Source organism: Aythya ferina, assembly GCF_964211825.1.
Source record: "Aythya ferina genome assembly, chromosome: 2".
Classification (NCBI taxonomy): domain Eukaryota; kingdom Metazoa; phylum Chordata; class Aves; order Anseriformes; family Anatidae; genus Aythya; species Aythya ferina.
In genome coordinates, this window is record NC_140297.1 from 119,239,979 (window position 1) to 119,258,679 (window position 18,701).

The 18,701-nt window shown below is 40.6% G+C and overlaps 1 protein-coding gene across 9 annotated transcripts in view; it reads left to right on the forward strand.

The window, feature by feature from the left end:
- Positions 1–18,701, forward strand: part of ZNF521 (zinc finger protein 521) — a 232,370-nt gene that overhangs the window by 198,612 nt on the left and 15,057 nt on the right. For all 9 annotated transcript variants that reach the window (XM_084507873.1, XM_084507869.1, XM_084507870.1 and 6 more), the window contains 2 exons: positions 2,872–3,003; positions 5,678–5,793. In XM_084507873.1, coding sequence (XP_084363999.1) covers positions 2,872–3,003; positions 5,678–5,793 — 248 coding nt within the window. The remainder of the gene's footprint in view (positions 1–2,871; positions 3,004–5,677; positions 5,794–18,701) is intronic.

An 18,701-nucleotide genomic window follows, 5' to 3' on the forward strand; every position in this document is an offset into this window, starting at 1 on the left:
TGCAAAAATGGGTGCAAAAGAGGGGAAGGGTTTAAAACTCCCTAAGCAGTGAAACTTTGGAAAAAAAATATTCTATTAGTTGTACAAATGTAGTCACATTTTAAATGAGGTCTTTAGAACTGGGAGACTAAAAACATTTTATTTTTAAGAGAAAGCTTGGATTCTGCACAAATTGATGTCTCTTGCCTGGGGAAGTTTCCTATCTGCCCCAGGCGAGTGGGTGAGGGGATTTTTCAAACCCTGTTCATAAGCCAGATTTGCAACATGCAATAATCAAAGTGGTTTTGATGTTTGTGACCAGGAGATCACCTCAGCTCTGAGTGGTACAGGAAATACAATAGGGTCACATTTAATGGGGTTCAGTTCTTCCTGAACAAGTACAAATTGCCTAAAATTAGTTTTGCTTCAGCATCAGGAGTGCATGCCTTTCTTTCGTTTTCCTCATTAGGTAAGGTAAAAGAAAGAAAAAAAAAAAAAAAGAAAAAAAAAAAAACATTTCTGTCTTCTGTAGCTCCATATCAAAACGTTTCTTTTTAGGAAGTCTTTCTCCCCTGGAATGTTTGAAGAAGTCCCTGTTCAGTGTTCCCATACTCTAGAATGATTAGCGTGGTTCATTTACACTTTGCCAACAGTAACTCTGTGATTTGAGAATTGGCATCGATTATCTTCACCTTGACATGTGGAAGATCCTGAGATGAAGCTCCCTTTGTCCTAATTGCTTTGACTGTGTGTATCAGCACAAGCAGTTTGATGAAGAAACTTCACCCTATTGGTTTCTGGCCCGCAATTATCCTTTTGTGGGGCCTTTCACTGTCCTCAGAACTCTCTGTTTTATAATGGCCATGGCAAGGATCTGAGTATAGCAGACATGATCTGATCACATGTGGCACTCCGTATGTTCCTTGCAATTGACTTGCAAGTTTAGGGAGAAGGGGCATTTGTGTTTGGTTTGTTGGGTCTTCCTCCTCTTTTCAGTATGCTCTGCTCTTCAGCTTCGCTCACAGATGTGGGTTGCCTGTTTGGAGCGTGTGGTGTACTGCTTGCTTCACAGAGTATGACCGTCTCTCTTAGACGTACAGACTGGTGCATGTCAGATCTTTTCCCTCATACATCCCTTCACAGTGCTTGTGCAGGCCATGCTCACCTTCTCTCAGCAGCAACAAAAGCAGAGCACTCTGCAAGTGGTGCTGGAAAACACAAAATCCTAGGCAGTTCTTGAGACTCCACTAAAACATGCTCCCTGCTAAGGAAATAGTTAGCATATATTTGATAGATGTTTGCTAATGTATCTCTGGAGGGTTATAAAAGGTGTCACCTACCTGATGCATCCATCCCCCTGTAGATCTGCCCCTGGGAGTCTTCTGTGCAGAATATTTTCAGCCCACACAGCCTGCCTGTGTGACTAGCTGGGTGAAACACATACTAGCAGCCTCTCACCCTCTACCCCATACCCAGTGAGGCTGTGGTGGCAAAACAGCCGACTGACCTGAGCCTTCATCCTGTGCATGATGTTGGTAACAAAACCAGGGGCACAGCATTGCCAGGACCTTCTTCAACTGACTTCCAAAGCAGCCATGCCATTTCCTTTCACCCCACCCCGATTTGGAGCAATTCTTCTTTGACTGTTTTTCCTCTAAGTTAGGAGGGATCGTTTCTAGATGACTCATGACCCCACTCATCTGGGCTCGTCAGGCTTCCTTTAATTTTGGGATACCATACAAAGCACCGCTTCCCCACACACCCAACAGCATTTGCCAGCTGCTAGCATTAGCCCTTATGGCTCCTAATCACTACAAAGGGTGGACAGCACGAGGTGTAGGTGTTTGGGGTGGGCAGGGTGCTGTCCTATACGGCTCTTTTCATCTGAGAACTGGTGCAGAAAGGCGCCGGTCACCCGGCTCTCCGTCCCCGTTTGATTGTTGGTAATCAAATACAGTATTTACCTGCGAGATCAATGCCGCTGGTGTAGCACACTGGTGACATACAGAAGGACCTTTTCTAAGCCGCGCTGTGGGAATTGAGGCCTCTGCAGCAGGGCTGGAAGCCACTTCTTACCTAGCAACTGTTTCTAAGTAGGACACAGCCGCGGCCGCCCTCGTGGTGGAGCGGATGAGTCCCGCAGCACCCTCAGGAAGGGAACCGGCCGCGAGGCGCTGGGCCTTCGCAGGACAATGGGAGGAAACGCAGGAACAAGCAGCAGGGGATGGGAAGGGTTTGAAAGCCACATGACATTGACGGGGAAGCTGCGTCAGGAAGCACACAGGGACTTTTCGGAGCTGGTGTGAGGGGAAAAATGCAAATAAAGGAGAAAAAAATAAAGCTGGGGCTGTCAGAAAGGGAGCTGGGAAATCCCGTGGTTTGCAAAAGGTTTCATGTGTGCCCACAGGACTGGTATTGTGGAGCAGGAGTGACACGAGGGTGTAAAATACCCTCCCCTGCCACACTGCTTATGAGAAATGCCATCAGCCGGAGGTAAATGCACTTGCATTTGCATTTCCTACCCTTGGCAGGTGGGGTGGCCTTTGAGTAACATTCAATTCCTCATGCACTGTTTTGGAAATGTTCTGGTTTGTATGGGGTGCTTCTGCTAAGACACAGGTCTTCTGGTCCTGTTCTTCATTTCTTCCTGAAGTCTAACACTCTGCATTCCTATCTGGTGGCAATTGTATCTGGAAAAATCTGTGCTTTTAATGTCCAGTTAAACTTCCTAAATGCTGAAACCTTGCAGATAAACGAACACTTTAGCAGCCGTGGATGCTGAGGAGTACCCAGTTTCCTGAGCTTAGCAAAACAAAAAGCCTGTTCATAGATCATGCTGGACATTGGCAAAGGCTATAGTGAATTTAATTTCTCCTTTCGTTTCTCCCTCAGATGAAGGACTGAACCACGAATGCAAGCTCTGCAATCAGACGTTCGACTCTCCTGCCAAACTTCAGTGCCACCTGATAGAGCACAGTTTTGAAGGCATGGGGGGCACCTTCAAGTGTCCGGTGTGCTTTACAGGTAGGCGATTGCTTCTTGTCCGAATCATGCCCTTAGCTCATCTGCACAGAACTCCCACTTATAATTGTGCCATGTGTTGTCTTTAGGTCAGTTTTAGGAGCAGACATTACGTTTATGCTCATTAGTAATATTGATTCGAAACCATTCAAAAAGCTGAGCTTCTTGGTAGGTCAAGCATCCATCTGAAGAATGACATTTCAAGCTCTTCAGCTGGAGTTTTGAGTTTTTTATAATTATAGAAATGAGTCCATTACCTTCCATGGTATCACGTTCATCACCTTCATGTTCTACGCTTGCCAAGATTAAAACTGCCCATAAATTCGTGCTTTAAAGCTACAGCTGTTTCATCTAAAACAATACAATTCAGAGCAGAATTTGGCCTCAAGGGCTGCTAGATGTAGCCTATGCAGCAGCGTTCTCTGAACGAGCAAGAAAGCCCACTTCTGTATGTGTTTGTTGGCTTGTGGTGAGAAGAAACATCCTTGTAATGTGCTTTAGAAAGCAAACCATGCTGTCTTGCCACAAGTCAAGTTCTGCTCTCCCCTGACACAGGTCCAAGTGTGGAATAATCCTCCCCAAGCAGTGGCGTTGCTCGGTAGTAAAACCCAAGTGAGAAAATAACTTGACCCGGTAGGGCTAAGCACTGCATTGTTTGGGCTGTAATGAGGAGCAGAAAAATGCTGTTGGAAATGAAAACACATTAAAAGGATGCCTACAGAGTTGTTGTGCATTTTTTTTTAAGGACTTCATAATAAAACATTTCATAAAAAGATAACCTAAAACATAAGCCTTAATATGTAGCTTACATGCACAATTTTGCTTTACAAGATGAAAATCAAAGATAATCACAAACATGACAAAACACACTTTGGGTATACTCACATCAATGGCATGCTAATTCTGGAAGCAATTCAAGGTTTCTGTTCTCCATTAATGGAAGTGAAGGATTTTCATTGATAGGCAAATAGACCCTTTAATACCTTCCTTTTGCTTCTCTTTGTTTGGCAGCTACCCTCCCAGTAAAACCTAAGTATGTGTTACAGAGGAAAATGGAAGTTGAATTTTTCGTCCCTCAGATTGAGTGGTTGTTGATGACTAATTACCTCACTATCTTCAGGTTTCTCACATTTCTGCAGTTCATAAATTTAAAAAAAAAATACACAGTTCATCTCCACTGCAAGGTTTATCGTAGTAAATCTGAGTGTGCATAGAGCTGCCATGAACAGTTTGTCTGTTAGGCGTCCGTGTTCAGTAATTCAGTTAGGCATTTTTTTTCTTTTATATCTATTACTCGTTCTACTAATTTTTTCCACCTTGTCTTTGTGTACATGTTATGAAGTGATCTTTTTGTAGGGTAATGCCATGGGTCTTAGATTTTCAAGGTGGGGGGAGCTGTAAACGCAATGTAAAAACTTGCAACTGTCAGGAGTACCCACTGACAATTCTCCATGAGAGCCAGATCCCTGATAAAAGTAATCCTTTAATGTTTGAGCCAGTAGCCTTGTAAAATGTGTTAAAGAGTATGGAGATAAGTCGATTTCAATCTGTGTGAAACACTTTCTCCTTTTTGCTGATGGGGTAAATAGACACCAAGCATTAATCATAAACAATGGTGCTTTATTAGCAATATGCCATTAAATTATTTCAGTGTGTCTTGTTAGAATATTAACAAGAAGTAAAAATACCCAATATAAGTTTTATATGGAAAATGGAATCTGAGCCCTTTTTTTTCTGGGTAATGAGAAATGTGATTAAAATGTATGACTCAGAAGAACAATATTCTGATATTTCTTGTTGCCTTGCAATTAGAATAATTTTAATGATTAGGAGTGGAGTCAAAGTCAAATGCCAGCATCTTTAATAAATCCTTTCTCTGCCTATACAGATTAATATTGTAGATGCAAACTTTTTTAGGTCACAGTGCACAAGGCATCCATCAGAAGTCAGTGCTGCCAACCCAAACACTGCCTCTGGCATATACAATTTAATTATTAATAGTATGTCTCCTAGGTAAACTGTTACACAGTCTTAGGGCCTTGTTTTGTAGTCATTAAAATTGAACATGTTTATATTATTGAAACCCTTGCATTCAGTGTGTAGGCAGAGTTGATCTTAAAGTATCCAAAGAGAATTTACCTGCAGTTCTGTTTCACATTTATAGACATTGCCCCAGTGTAGCTGTGGGATATAATTTTTAGCATTGACACATTTAAATACAGAGCTGTTTGTTAGCTTTAACTTTAGGCAAACACAGTAAACAGGACTTTGGCACCTATGCTTTTCAAACCTGCTGGTTGCTAGGAAATAAGTTTTGTATGTGTTCAATCAAAGCGCAGTAAGCATGAAGAAATAATTCTGAAGAGAAAATGCCATTTTAAAATCTTTAAATTTAAACTTCTCTGTCTGTCCTGTTAGGGTGTTCTTTTGCTTCCTTTTATATATATGTTTAAACCAGACATCTATTTCAATTCATTTAAAATGAAGAAAGATCACACTTCGCAGTTAAATAGTGCTTGTTGGTGCCCATTATAGCAACAGCATAATGTGAAATCTGAGTATGCCTGCTTAATTTTACCTCTTGGAATTGCTGAGTGTTAATGGGAAATTGTTTATAAAAAATGCTTTACTTGCAATCCAAAATAATGAAAAGCTCATTGTTTGTCTATTATTTCAGTGTTTGTCCAAGCAAACAAGTTGCAGCAGCACATTTTCTCAGCCCATGGACAAGAGGACAAGATCTATGACTGCACACAGTGTCCACAGAAGTTCTTCTTCCAAACAGAGCTGCAGGTACACACTTGTTATCTTGGGGGTTATAATAGCATTGTGGTAGCTGAGTTCAAAGCTTTGCTTGTCATGACCTCCTCTGATACTTGCTTGTCATTGAGATTGGGATGAAGGAAGGACAAGGAAATTTTAGGTGACTCGGCCCATGTGGCTTCAAGAAGCAGCTGGCAGAAAACCACCTTGTACAGACCTGACTTTTGTGAGCCACCTTTGGATTCTTGCTTTGTACATTATTGCAGTTCAAGATAGTCTTGAGGAGAGAGGAATTGGCATCCAATTTTTTGTTAGTTATACATAAAACATTTACTGAAGCAGTGAAATGGGCAATAGTATATTCTGCTGTATCAAAATATGAAAAGCTAAGCACTGATGTAGCAGTGTAAGGATGGGGGAAAAGAATAGACAGAATTTACCTGCTGGCCAAACCCATTTCCCACAAATTCTTACTTGGTGGAAAAAAAAAAAAAAAGGAAAAACAGAGTCAAACAAACGGTATGCTGTCTTTGTGTGTGCTGTTTGTGGGACCTGTGGTATGTTTATGATACGGTTTATTAATGAGAACAAAAGGACAGAGAGAAAGAAATAAATGTTGAAAAAGATCTGATGACAAGTTTGGCTGAAGGAATTATTTACTATATATTAACATCATGCATAGCTTGTCTTGAAATGAGAGGTGGTGGTATGTATTACTGAAGTGGTGTTGTATCTTGAGACAGCAGCAAAAGATTGCTTCTAAGTTATTTTAGTTTACATTGAGATATTAAATTCAGTTGACAGAGGAAAAAATGTCAGTGTCTCTGATGATCTGTAGGGGTGGAGCAAGGAAAAGTGTACTATTTGTGCACTAAGGCCTTTTCTCTTCAGCCTGCCACATTATTTTTATTTGGAATTAAAAGATTTTTCAGCACTCAAGATTTTCCAGTGTCTTTTTTTTGTAGCATATGCTCCCATCTCTAAGTCTTTTAACTGAGTGGAGCGTGCACAACTAATTCAGCTTTGCACTAGAGCTGGATTTAATCTCATCAGCAGAGGCAAAAGGCTAGTTTGGCATGTGCACCCATGCACTAATTTTGTATTTCACTTCCTGAAAGTTTTACATTCTGAAAACCTGATACTAATGTTTGGTGTGATGATATGGGATACTTTTTTTTTTGGAGAAAAAAGAAATAAGAGAATTTAAACCATATATTGATTCATTGTGTAAGAGTTTGATGTTCATGTAGATTACACTAATAATCCATTTCTGCATGGAAGCAATAAGGAAGAAAGCCTTTTTGATGGTCTTTCTTACCTTCTGTCTTGATGGACCCATAGGTCATCCGGAGGACCATACCTGTGATACTTTCAAGTGCCTGTGCTGAATTTCTCTCCTATTTCTCATAGATCCAAATCTGTTTTATTTTCTGTCTGCATTAGGTATTACATGCAAACTCTGAACCAAACTGGAAGGAGAACAAGGAAAAGAAAAGATAAAGTTAAATGTTTAGGGGGAAAAAAACAGTCTTATATAGTGGTAGACAGGAAGAGGCAGGACTGAGTTTTGAAGTCAGAAAATGGTCTGAGTTGTGTAGATAGTTATTGTACTTATGGGAAAAATAAAGCAGAAACTGAGTGGAATGAGGAAAGGTCAGAAACTAATTTTGTTGTATTTGCTTCAGCCACAGCATGGTTTTTGTGGAATCATTTTCTTTGCTTTTTTCAGTCAAGATATTCTCTGTGTGTTGTTTTTGTTGTTTTCTGTTTGTTTGTTTGTTTTGGTTTTTGTTTTGTTTTGTTTTGTTTTTCAAAGTGCTTCCAATAAGTTGAAACTGCTTTTTTAGGAAGAAAATATTCAAATATTTTGGCTTACTGATTTTCACAAATTCTTTTTTTCATCATTAATCAAAATACAGAAGTGGGTAGATGTGGAGATTGACAATGTCTGAAAAGAGATAGGAAAGATTGTTAGAGAAATCAGACCAAAAGGAGAAAAAAAAAAAAAAAGAAAAGAAAAAAAGTACAGGTATGCAAAAGAAAATTGTGAGAAGAAACAGGAACAATAGGTTAGAAATGAGTTTTAACAGCAGAATTCAGACTGGGTTTAGAAAAGGCAGAATAGATAACTGGATTCTGTAGATTCAAAATGTGGAGATCCAGGTGATGTGTAACATCACCTCCTTGCTGATCTGTCTCTCTAAAATACGATCTCGGTTCAAAATACATGGGGTCCCCAGCAGCTGCCTTCTGCATTTTTATTATAATAAAAGCACATGATTTTCCACTGAAAATTCATCCCTGCCCAAGACTCAGGGCAAGATTTTGCTGTCTCCATCTAAGCCTAGTTCATTAAAACTTCAACGTAACTGAAGCACCTGGTTTTCTAGTGAAGGGCACAAAAGGATGTCCCCACAGAGAGACAAATTATGCTCTACATTGGCTAGGTGACAATCAGTGTGTTGGTTGTTCCGTGCTGCAGAAGGCTCTTAACAGAACACATCTCCATACCCTTAGAGACAGCCTCTCTCTGGCTTATCTATGCTGGCAAAAAGGGAAAGGTATTCATTTTCTTATTCATTTAATTCATTATGTTTATTATTTTAATTAACTTGTGTAGCCCCACCCCAGTTGAGAATTCATTATGTTTAAAAAAAAAATGCCATTCCGTTGCGCCATTCACATATGCTGGGATCACTGGCTTTCTGCTCTTACCTCCAGTTATCTACCCAGGATGGTAAAAGGGCAGCAAAGCACTTAGGCAGAGCAGTAGGTACTGACCTTTGGAGTCTGCTTTTACTGAAAATACATTGATCTCAAGATCTCATTTAAAACCTCTTCTAGGAAGCATCGCTTTGTTCAGGCTATCTACCAGCTGAAGCAGTGGAATCTTTGGCAACTAGCCTCCGGGTTATGTTTCTCTATCCTTTCACATTACCGTGGCTTGTGTTGGGGCTTGCAGCATAACAGTCTATTTATTTCCTCTAACAGGAGCAGTTTCTTGCTTTTAATTTAAACATGCATCTAAAGTGCATCTCCCATACATGAGAGATGCTAATCATCTCAGATTAGAAGCCATGGACAGCGCTCCATGGCTGTAGGGCAGAATAAGAACAAGAGCAAGATTGAGCAGAGAAGAACACAATAACATAGAAGCCCTTTCCATGTGTATAGCACAGCTGATAATTAAAAGGAATTAATTCAGGGGTACAGAAAATAAATGCACTATAATGGTGCTTAACTTGGTGTTTGGCCCAGTGTGATTCTTTGCTTTCATTGCTTTTGATTTTCTGACTCCTGTTCCAGGAAAACCAGACTACAGGAACATGAGAATGTATATACTACATTCTTCTCACCTTGGGGAAGTTACTGTCTCCTCACTCACTACCAAGCTTCCCTTGGTGGCCAATATAGGACTAGAAACCTGGTGTCCTGAGCTGATACTTCCACATTATCTACTACTCCGGTCTCTCTCTGTTTGCAAATTTAATTGATAAAATACGTGCCTTTCTTAGAGAAAACGTGCAAGACTTAGTTTTAATCTTCTCCATAGCTCACTCTTCTCGCACCTTTACCACTTCCTTTAAATAGCTTTGTGCTCCATAGCTATTGAGCTAGTTTTAAATTTTTGAAGATGATACTACCACTGCAGAAAGGAAGCAAATAGAAACCTTATATAATGGAACTGGATGTTTTAAGGGTGTTCTGAGTTTTGAGTTTGCACACTTACGTGTTCCACAGTGTTCAAATGACTATGTAACTATGTCATGTTCAAATGACTAAGTATTTACACTTTCGAAATCGAGCTGATAAAGTTTGTCCCTAAAAATGTTTATTCTTTAGAATAGAACACTTTTAATAAGACGTGCTTAGTACAATAAGCAGTTTTCATAAACAGAATCATAGAATTACGCTTGTAACAATCTTTAAAGTGAGAAATATATCTGATATGAGTATCAGATAAGGAAGCCACAAGATAGGTGTTCTTATACAGTGCATAGATGTCTCCCAGAACTTGAAATTCTCTACAGATGGAGCATGACCATACAGCTTTCTGTACAGATTTAACTAAAACACTCTTCTCCATTCATCATCCACTATACTGAACTTTTAATTTGTAAGGATGTAAAGAAACCTATTGCTAATTTAATTTAATGTTGAATTTTCAATAAATCATGAAAAAGTCAATTTTGCCTATTAAAACTTCCCTTTCTTATCATCATGCTATTTCCAGTGCTTTTTTTTTTTTTTTTTTTTTTTTTGCGTTAGACTTCAGACTTAGACTTAGGTGTTTGAATGAATGTTAGTGCTTCCTTTGTGCCTGATGAGAAGTAGACACTCCTTTCCTACTTCCAGTCCTAGTGTTCCTTCCATAGCCAACACAACACACCTTGGTGTTTGTGAGAAGGCATATTTGTGAGAAGGCATTGTGGGGTATTACCCAGAGTGAATGGTTTAATTTTAGATTTATTTTATGTTGATGGGTCAGAGAGGTAACAATGCCTAGTAGAAATTCTGAATAATTGTACAGGAACAGCGTTTTATCAGTGGTGATAGTTCATTCTGAATATGATACTAGCCAAGATTACATGGCCTCTCAAGACCATTTTGCCCACTACAAAAATTGCTTCTCTTTTTCGTGAAATAGAGCATTTACTTAACATTTTATAGCTAATAATTAGTTGCTCATGGGGTAGTTAAGTATCCCCACTTTACAGACATAAAACTAGGGCAAGAAATAATTGGATCAGCAGTTACTTCCCATCCTGTTGGAAAGGGACCTGGCTTCAGTGATTCACGCCCTTGCTGCTTCCCGTCTGGACTCCATCAGCAGAGAATACCTGGGCATGAAGCCATCAGACTGGAGGACATTCCAGCTAATACTGAGATCTGCAGAACTGATCCTCAGTAGCAAAAAGAGACCAGGAGCACATTCGGCATGCTCTCTTGCTGTCTGCACTGCCCTCCTACGTGTTTGCCCGGTTGTGCTCTAAGACTCATTCTGGGTCCAGCACATCTCCAAGATCACCTGAATAGTTCTTCCCTTTTGGTAACAGTGTCTTAGTTGACAGCCCTGCTTAGTGAGTATTTTTATCAAAGAGCTGAAGCTTACAGTGCATGGGAGCCACAGCTTTCCTGCAGGCTGACCCAGGTATGCAGAAGTGACTTCCACTGCAGTAAAGTATTGCCCTGAACATCCTCAGCTTACGTTTTTAAGAGTATTGGCACCTAGAGGTGCTAAAGGCTCCCTTCTCTCGTATAACACGTACCTGAGCACAGATTTCTAAACCTTTCCCAAAACCCCAGCCCACAACAGAGCTGTTCCAAACTGAAATACACGGTTCCTTCCCCAGGGAAAGAATGAAAGAAAGAATGAAGCACTCACAGCAGATGTTATCCACGTTGTTTAAAACAACAGGAGAACATTCGCAACTCCTGGTGCAAGCAGCTGACAGTGGAGCATACATGAAGCAGAGCAAGGCAGGAGCAGCACAGAAGAGTCTCCAGAAGTTTTATGTAACTTTATGTGTGTCCCTTTCTGGATGTCCAGTTTGAAACACTTTCATGCTCCAGGGTTTAGCTATGTTGAAAGTAATCTTCTAGTCTTTACTTCTTTTCTTTAAGGGTTACATTTTCCAAAGACTTCTGCATTGTAAAATGCTCCCAAAGATCTCAGTGTTGTGCAAACTTTTTAAAAATACCCTTACCCTGAGTTAGAGGATAGCTAAGCAAACTCTAGGCTACTGAAAAAAAAATAAAAGTCTTGACCAAAACCACTACTGGAAACAGTAAGAGAGCTGGGATTCCTGTATTTTCTTGTATGGGGACAGCTAGAGAACACTGCTAATTGACTTGGACTGGAGTTGCCTCCTTGTGCCTCCTTCTGGGGACCAGCTGGGAAGGAGGTTGGTGTGGGAGTAGCATCAGCCATAGCATCAGCAGTGGCACCACAACCTCCAGGTAGGAGTTGTTTTGCCAGTGCCCCCAAGAGAGTTGAGGCTGTGTGTTGTGTAGATCCCAATGGTAAGCCTTGCATGACAACAGGGGAGAGCATGAATAATTTATACTCTTTATACAAAAACAGGGACACAACTTTAAAACCTGCAGGTGAAGTTACATTTTCAAGGATGTTTGCTTCACAGAGAAAAGGCCTCAAAACAAATTAGAGATTAGCTCTGGCATTTCTAGGTCCCCAAACTCTTAGGCTGAGGAGTGGAACAGAGATGCTGGCTTTCTAGGCCCTAAAGGCCACAAGCCAGCAGGGAATAACTTTGTCAGCTCTTCTTAAAAAGAAGTCTACCTGAAATCCAATTAACAATCAAAGCTTTAGGCCAACATTTTTAAACTCAATGGCCTATTTCTGAGAGGGTGCTGAGCACCTCCAGCTGTAGTTAAGGTCAGTGCAAGAAGCTGGTGCTGAGTACATCAGGAAATCAGGTCATAAATGCCTGACGTTAGCAACCTTAGTAAAAGCATGGGTGATGAGCAGCCACAGCCTCTTTGTAAGGTTTCAGCAAAACAGTTTTAATGTCTAAATACAGGCGCCACGTTCAGTAATGTTGGTCTTAGTCCTTAGCAGGTTGCTTTTGTCAGAGCAGATGCCTGGGAGTCAATAGAGCTGGATTCAGTTGCAAAGTCTGGTACTAACTTGCTCCACTTAACCATGCATCGTCTCTATCAAGTGAGGGAGTATGTTGATAACAATATGTGTGCCAGAGATAGGAACGTAATTAATGCTTATGTTTTAAGGGAACTAGATAGGGAGGCATGTGTTGCAAGTATTACTAGTTTGAGTGCTTTGTTTCCTGAACCCTTACAGTGCTTTCTGTTTCAAGGAAAATGTAGGTATGTGCACATGGGTGCATGTATGCATGTGGCTTTATCAACTGCATTTTATTTCCCTAAGACAATCCATGCTTAAGAGGATGTCCCTGGAAATTCTCAACGCCCAAGCAGATAAAGTATGTTTCTATGTCATTCAAGATTTTAAAAGTTCAGGCTCATATTCTTGAGGCTTGAGACTTCTTTCCGTAGAAGGGGGAATTACTTTCTTTGCAAATTTTCTCAAAAAGGCAATCATGAGAAGAATGACAAGAGACACCCCCGCATTAGCTCTTTAAGGACATACCTTCAAAGTGTTTCCCCTACATGTCTTTTGCTTCAATGTCAAACAAAGGTTAAATACCAAAAAGAAAAAAAAAGAAGAAAAAAAGAAGAAAAAAAAAAAAAAAGAATTCCTTTTCAGTGCCCCTTCCCCGCTGGGGATACAGGAGTGTTACAGCCATATTAGGTTTTCATGTGGTGATTCTTTTCCAAATAAGAAATTTCCAGGTTTGGAGCTGGTGAGTTCACCAGCCTTTGATTGGCCTATTCAAATGTAAACACTCCCTGTGGGTAGTTTGTAAGACCATGAATATTTATAGCACATTGCAAAGCCCACCAAGCCCCAAGTGCCCGAGTTTTATAGGGACCATTTTGATTTCACTAAATAGTGCTTGACAAAGATGGGCTGGTTCTTACTTGTTCCCACATTCTCCATATACTTATAAATCTATGTGCAACACAGTCAACTTGTGAAACTTTCTGAACTGTTTCCTGTAAATAAGCAGGAAACGATGTGTTCACAAAATCTCCCATTCCCTGAGAAAACATTCCTCAAATTTCTGCAGCTATTGAATTGGTCACGGTTCTGCTTTTTTTTTCAGATGCTTGGATGATATTATTGATGAAATTACAGAACTGCTACATTGACAATGTAGCAGTTATCTGATGAGTATTACCTTTAAATAAACCACTTTTATCTTGAAAAGAAATTCAGACTTATGGAACAGTAAAATGGCAAAAGGATTGGAAGTTAGGTATGATGTCCAGAATAAGTACTGAGCTACACCCACAATATACCCATACAAAAATAAGGAAAAATGTATATTCCTTCTCCTTCAAGGGGGATAGAGTCATATCCAAGTGTGTGTATACTTGAATATATGTCCCTATCTTACCTACTCCTTCCTGTTTATGCTCTTGAATGCCTGGATATATATATGTGTATATATATGTAAAATATAGGTATCTATTTTTGAAAAAAATGAGTTGCAACACAAAAAACGTTAACCCATACTTTGGATCTGGTCATGTTATTGGCTGGGATGGTCAGCATTAAATATATTCTGTAGAAACAGAAAATATGGTAAGCCTTGTGACTGCAAAGACTGTTATGAAAATATTAAGTGAAGTTTGTTGTCTCCAGTCTGAAAGCAGACGGAAACAATGGCAATCAGAGAGAGGATAAGCTTCACTTTCCTTTGTCTTTTTAAGTGTTGATTCTGAAACATAGCAATGATGTTACATGCCAACATTAACATCAGGATTTCTGATTGTTTTAGCAAATGGAACAGCAAAGTGTGCAGGATTTCAGTCCAAAGAAGCAAATCATAAGTTGCTGCAGAAATGAAAATACACAGGAAGGCAGAAGAGGGAAAACAAAAGGCAAAGGAGTAGAAAAGCAGGAAGGAGGTTATGGGGCAAAGAACGAAACAAGATAGAAATAATAGTGGTTAGAAGGCCAACATTTTTCTGCTGAGTGATGCTGATAATAATGATCAGACACTTGTAAAAATAAATCATGATAGTAATAAGGGGAAGTTCAGTTATTACATAAAGGCCAATTTCTAACCTCAGTCCTTGTAGAAACCTCTGTGAACATCAGGGAGTCTTGTTGTAGATTGGGGGCAGGGAAAGCAGTAAATGTATTCCCTGACCCACAAATAATCATTAGAAATGGAATTCTGCCCTTTGCAGAAAATGAGTTTTTATCATCTGTGCCCTGACCATTTCAGCCTACACCTCATCATTAGTCAGATCAGTTGGCTAATACACCTGGAGTAAGCAGAAGAAATAAGCGCTGTGTTTGCATGTGAATGATTTCCCTGGTAGATCAGTTCAGTTCTCTTAATTGTCCATCCATTAATTTCTTGCTAATGTAGTTGATATCGATGACTGATTTTCTGTGCTAAACAGGAAGCACCACTTCTTCATTCTAGGACGCGTTCCTTCCTACAACTGCCCTGCTGTTAGCTACCAGTAGCTGCCGTTATATTATCTTTCATCTGGCCCAGAGCTGACAACAGATGGCCATCTCCGGGACTGCCATCAGTGTGACTTTATGAAGCATCCAGCTATGGTGTACTGAGGAGCTTCATGGCCAGTTCTGCAAATCTGCCTCCCTTCCCCCTGCCCTGCTGCCGGCCCCCCTCCCTCCGTCCCTGTGAATAAGCTCCTCATTCCTGGCTCCACTCTCCACTGGTCCTGCCGATTCCCAATGAGTGATGGCACAACGCTAGTACTGAAAGCTTGTCGCTCGAGATCTGCCCCAAATTCCCCCCATAGTGCTAGCACAGGGTTGCGATGACCTTGCTATACCCCAGCATCCTCACTCTTCTATGCTTTTTTGGTGCATAGGGATCAGTATCAGCAAAACTGCCACCCTCCAGGGTCTGTAGTCCAACCCCTACGTTCTTCCACCACAGAGCTTAGCTCAGTAGCCCCACTTCTCCTCAAACTCAGAGATTTGGAGAGAGAGGGGGATGTTTGATCTTTGTCTTTAAAGTTCTGTAAGACATGCTGCCAAACCAAGATTGAGTATGTCAAGTGTGAAGGAAGGTAAAATATCGATTAGAGACACAAAATGGGGAAAGGTATAAAATTCACAATCATCCCGACTCCGTTGACACGTTAGATCATTTGGAAAAGCAGCTTCAGCTGGGTGGCTGCTGTGCGTTTTGGAGGAAGATATATTGTTTGCTCTTGACAGAGCTTTCTAAAGCGAGGTACCTCCAGAGCTGAACCTGTATTTTAAGAGAAATTCACATTTGTATCCTTTATTGTGATATTTGCAGCAAGTCTACAGCTCGTAACAGTCTCTGCCCTCCAGCTATAAAGGAGTAAGACTCCATTGTTGGAGAGAGAGCAGCCTTCTGTGTGAAAGGCTGAGATGTGGTAGGCAAGATGAATAGTGCTTAAAAGCAGCGCTTGCGGTGCTGTCATTTAGAACAGGAGCACTGAGGATTTAAACGAAAGTGAAAGGCATGGTAAATGAATCCTTTAAATTGGTCAAATTTTCAGCCGCCTAAAATAACAAGTTTTCTCCATTGATAGGTTTGTTGAGTAGGAGGAAAGTTGGGAGGGGATGAATTCCCCTAGGGAGGAGGTGCAGATAGTTTGTAAAAACAAGGTGTGGTCAGTGATTCATAAAGAGACACGTCCAGGAAACTCCAGTAAACAGCAAACTTGGCTCAAAAGTGGTGGCTTTCCTTCTTTTTTTCTTTTTTCTTTTTTTTTTCTTTTCTTAGAGCATCAGCATCATTAGATTGCTCCATTCCAAACATTAGTCAAAGGGACTCACATGCAGATGGCTACACAACTGGAGCTGTTCATTACAAAACCCCAGCCAGGAGGAACAGCTTTCAGGTTTAGTTTTCCTACCTGTTACCGGGGTCAGGTTCACCGTGCTTTGATCAGGCTGAGGCTAAAATATGATTTTGGGTGGAAAAAGAGTGTAGTGTTTTTGTAGGCTTTCGTGGTGTTTTTTAAGTAGAGCTTCCTTTGTGTTCAAAGCTGAAATGAATGTCCTCCACCCCGTTAACAAGGGAAGGGGGAAAGAGATGATTCAGTCCTCGTGAACCAATACTGCTGAGTTACACACATTTCTACACGCAGCTTTAGTTGTTTGTCTGCATTGTTACAGCCTCATTTTGCAGCAGAATCGCTAGGCACAGGCACCGATCGTGGGTGTGTAAATCAGCTTGGTGGGTACTCTGTGTCAGTGGATGCACTGCTCCCCTCCATACTTTGTGTGTACAGATAGATGTGTGCTGTGTAATATAAAGCAACCGAGCTACTGTTAATATTAGTGGTGCATTTTGCTTTGCTTTGAGTTTGTAAAGGTGAAAGGTGACTGTGCAGGAAAATGGAACAGTATATTTGCTGTGAGACAGGCACTAAGAACTCACTCCCATGCTCAGTTATAATTCATGACTGTACTGGTGGGAAGCCCTTATCCCTCTGTGGAGTTAATGCATCTCCACTGTAGCCTGCTGAGAGCACCCTATGTCCCCTCCCACCATCTGTGCATCCACTTGCATGCTTTCTCTCTCTCTTTGCTGTGAGATCTCTTGGTGTTAAAACTGTCAGACTACTACTGCCTGGTAAAGGTGGCTTTATGATGAGTATTAATGTTGAATTGTCATTTAAAGGGTGAGGAGGTAAGAAAGGGATGTGTTACCATTTGTTTTAAGCTCTCCCTCGAAAATGCTGACGAGCAGATCGAAAGGTAAATTTGTTACTTCAGACAGCAAACAGCTTTGAACAGGGTACAGAAATTTCCACATTGTAGAGTAAGAGCTATTAATGGCATCTTTCTTCCCAATCTGGGCATATTTTGCTGTTTCTTGGTACAGTGGATCTCTTTTTTCCATGTCATGAGTTGAACCAATGGCATTGTAAATTTAATAATATTTATTTACCTGTCAGCTAGCATAGCTGACAACAATTTTATTTTCTACAAGTTGATCTCCCCTTTTAACAGAAAAGCTCTCTTGCAGGCTGCAAGTTAATTGCTTCTATGCTACCTGAGACTTGAAATTCATGTGACCAAGTGCTATAAGCTAGCACAATCTTACTTAAATAGGTAGTATACGAAGATTTTTTATTATTATTATTGCTGTAAGGCACTGTCAGAAGACCGGTGAGACTATCTAGCTTGGAAAGAGCTGAACTCTGTTCACAGAAGCTTGAGATGATGCTTTATCAACCTGGCACTTTACTGCAAGGATAGATATTAGACTCAGAATATGGTTAAAGGACCATGTACTTGACTGTCACAGCAATATTAATTTGCAGGGTTTCACTGAATGTAATCTTATGTAGTCTGTTGTTTGTACTCCTTTAAAACTTATAAATCAAATCCAGACCTGGAATACCAGCATATGAACTTAACAGATGTGCTGCCATAAGGGACCTACTAGGTTATAAACTACAGAAATGATCTTTTTATATTTCAGATTCCTAGCTTATTCCAGGGAGATTCGGGAAGCACGGAAGTAAGGTGGAAGGTCACGCGTTAGGACAGTAGCACCCACCCAGTGCTTGACGTTCAGTGTAATTGTCAGGAAACCCACATCTGATGGTTTTGTTATTCAGTCATAGCATCCTGCTGAAGTTCCAGAGCAAAAGTAGGGCAAGGATGACTTCAGTAGCTCCGTGTCCAGGTTTTCTTAGGTGAAAGATCACTTTGAGATGACACAGCTGAGTAGTCAGGCTGAAATCCTAGTTGGTATTTTATTAATTTTGCACCAAGATAAATCCTGAAATTCTGACAAACTCCGTGACAGGTGAAATTCCTTCTTGCAGAATCTGCTCAGCAAGAGGCTGCTCATTTCGTTCTGTTCGGAGGCAGGCAACAGGAGGGCAGCTTTATAATCAGCCCTCAGCGGACCCCCAGCCGCCCCAGAGCCTTGGACTGATTGAATAACTCCTGGGCCTCTTCCCCTAGGCCTCCATCAGCAGGGGTCCTGTGGAAAGCAATCTCCCGCAGACTGGCACTGAAGTGAGCTTTAAACTACTATTTTCTGCTCTCCAGAGGAGCCTGGAGTACTAAAAGATAGATGGACTGCAGATATTTTATGAGAAACTGTCAGAAGAAGAGCAGAGTAAATGTTTTTTTTCTTCCTTCTTGGAGTCACATACACCACATCGCTATAGAAATTTTCCCAGATTTTTTTTTTTGCTGTTGAAGTTTGAAATTAATTGGTTGCTAACCTTAATTTCCCCCCTCCCTCTTTTTTTTTTTTTTCCCTTCCTCCTTCTTCTCCTTTTCCTTTTTTTTTTTTTTTTTTTTTTCTTAAATATTCACTCGGAGGCCCTTTGCTTAACCACAGTTG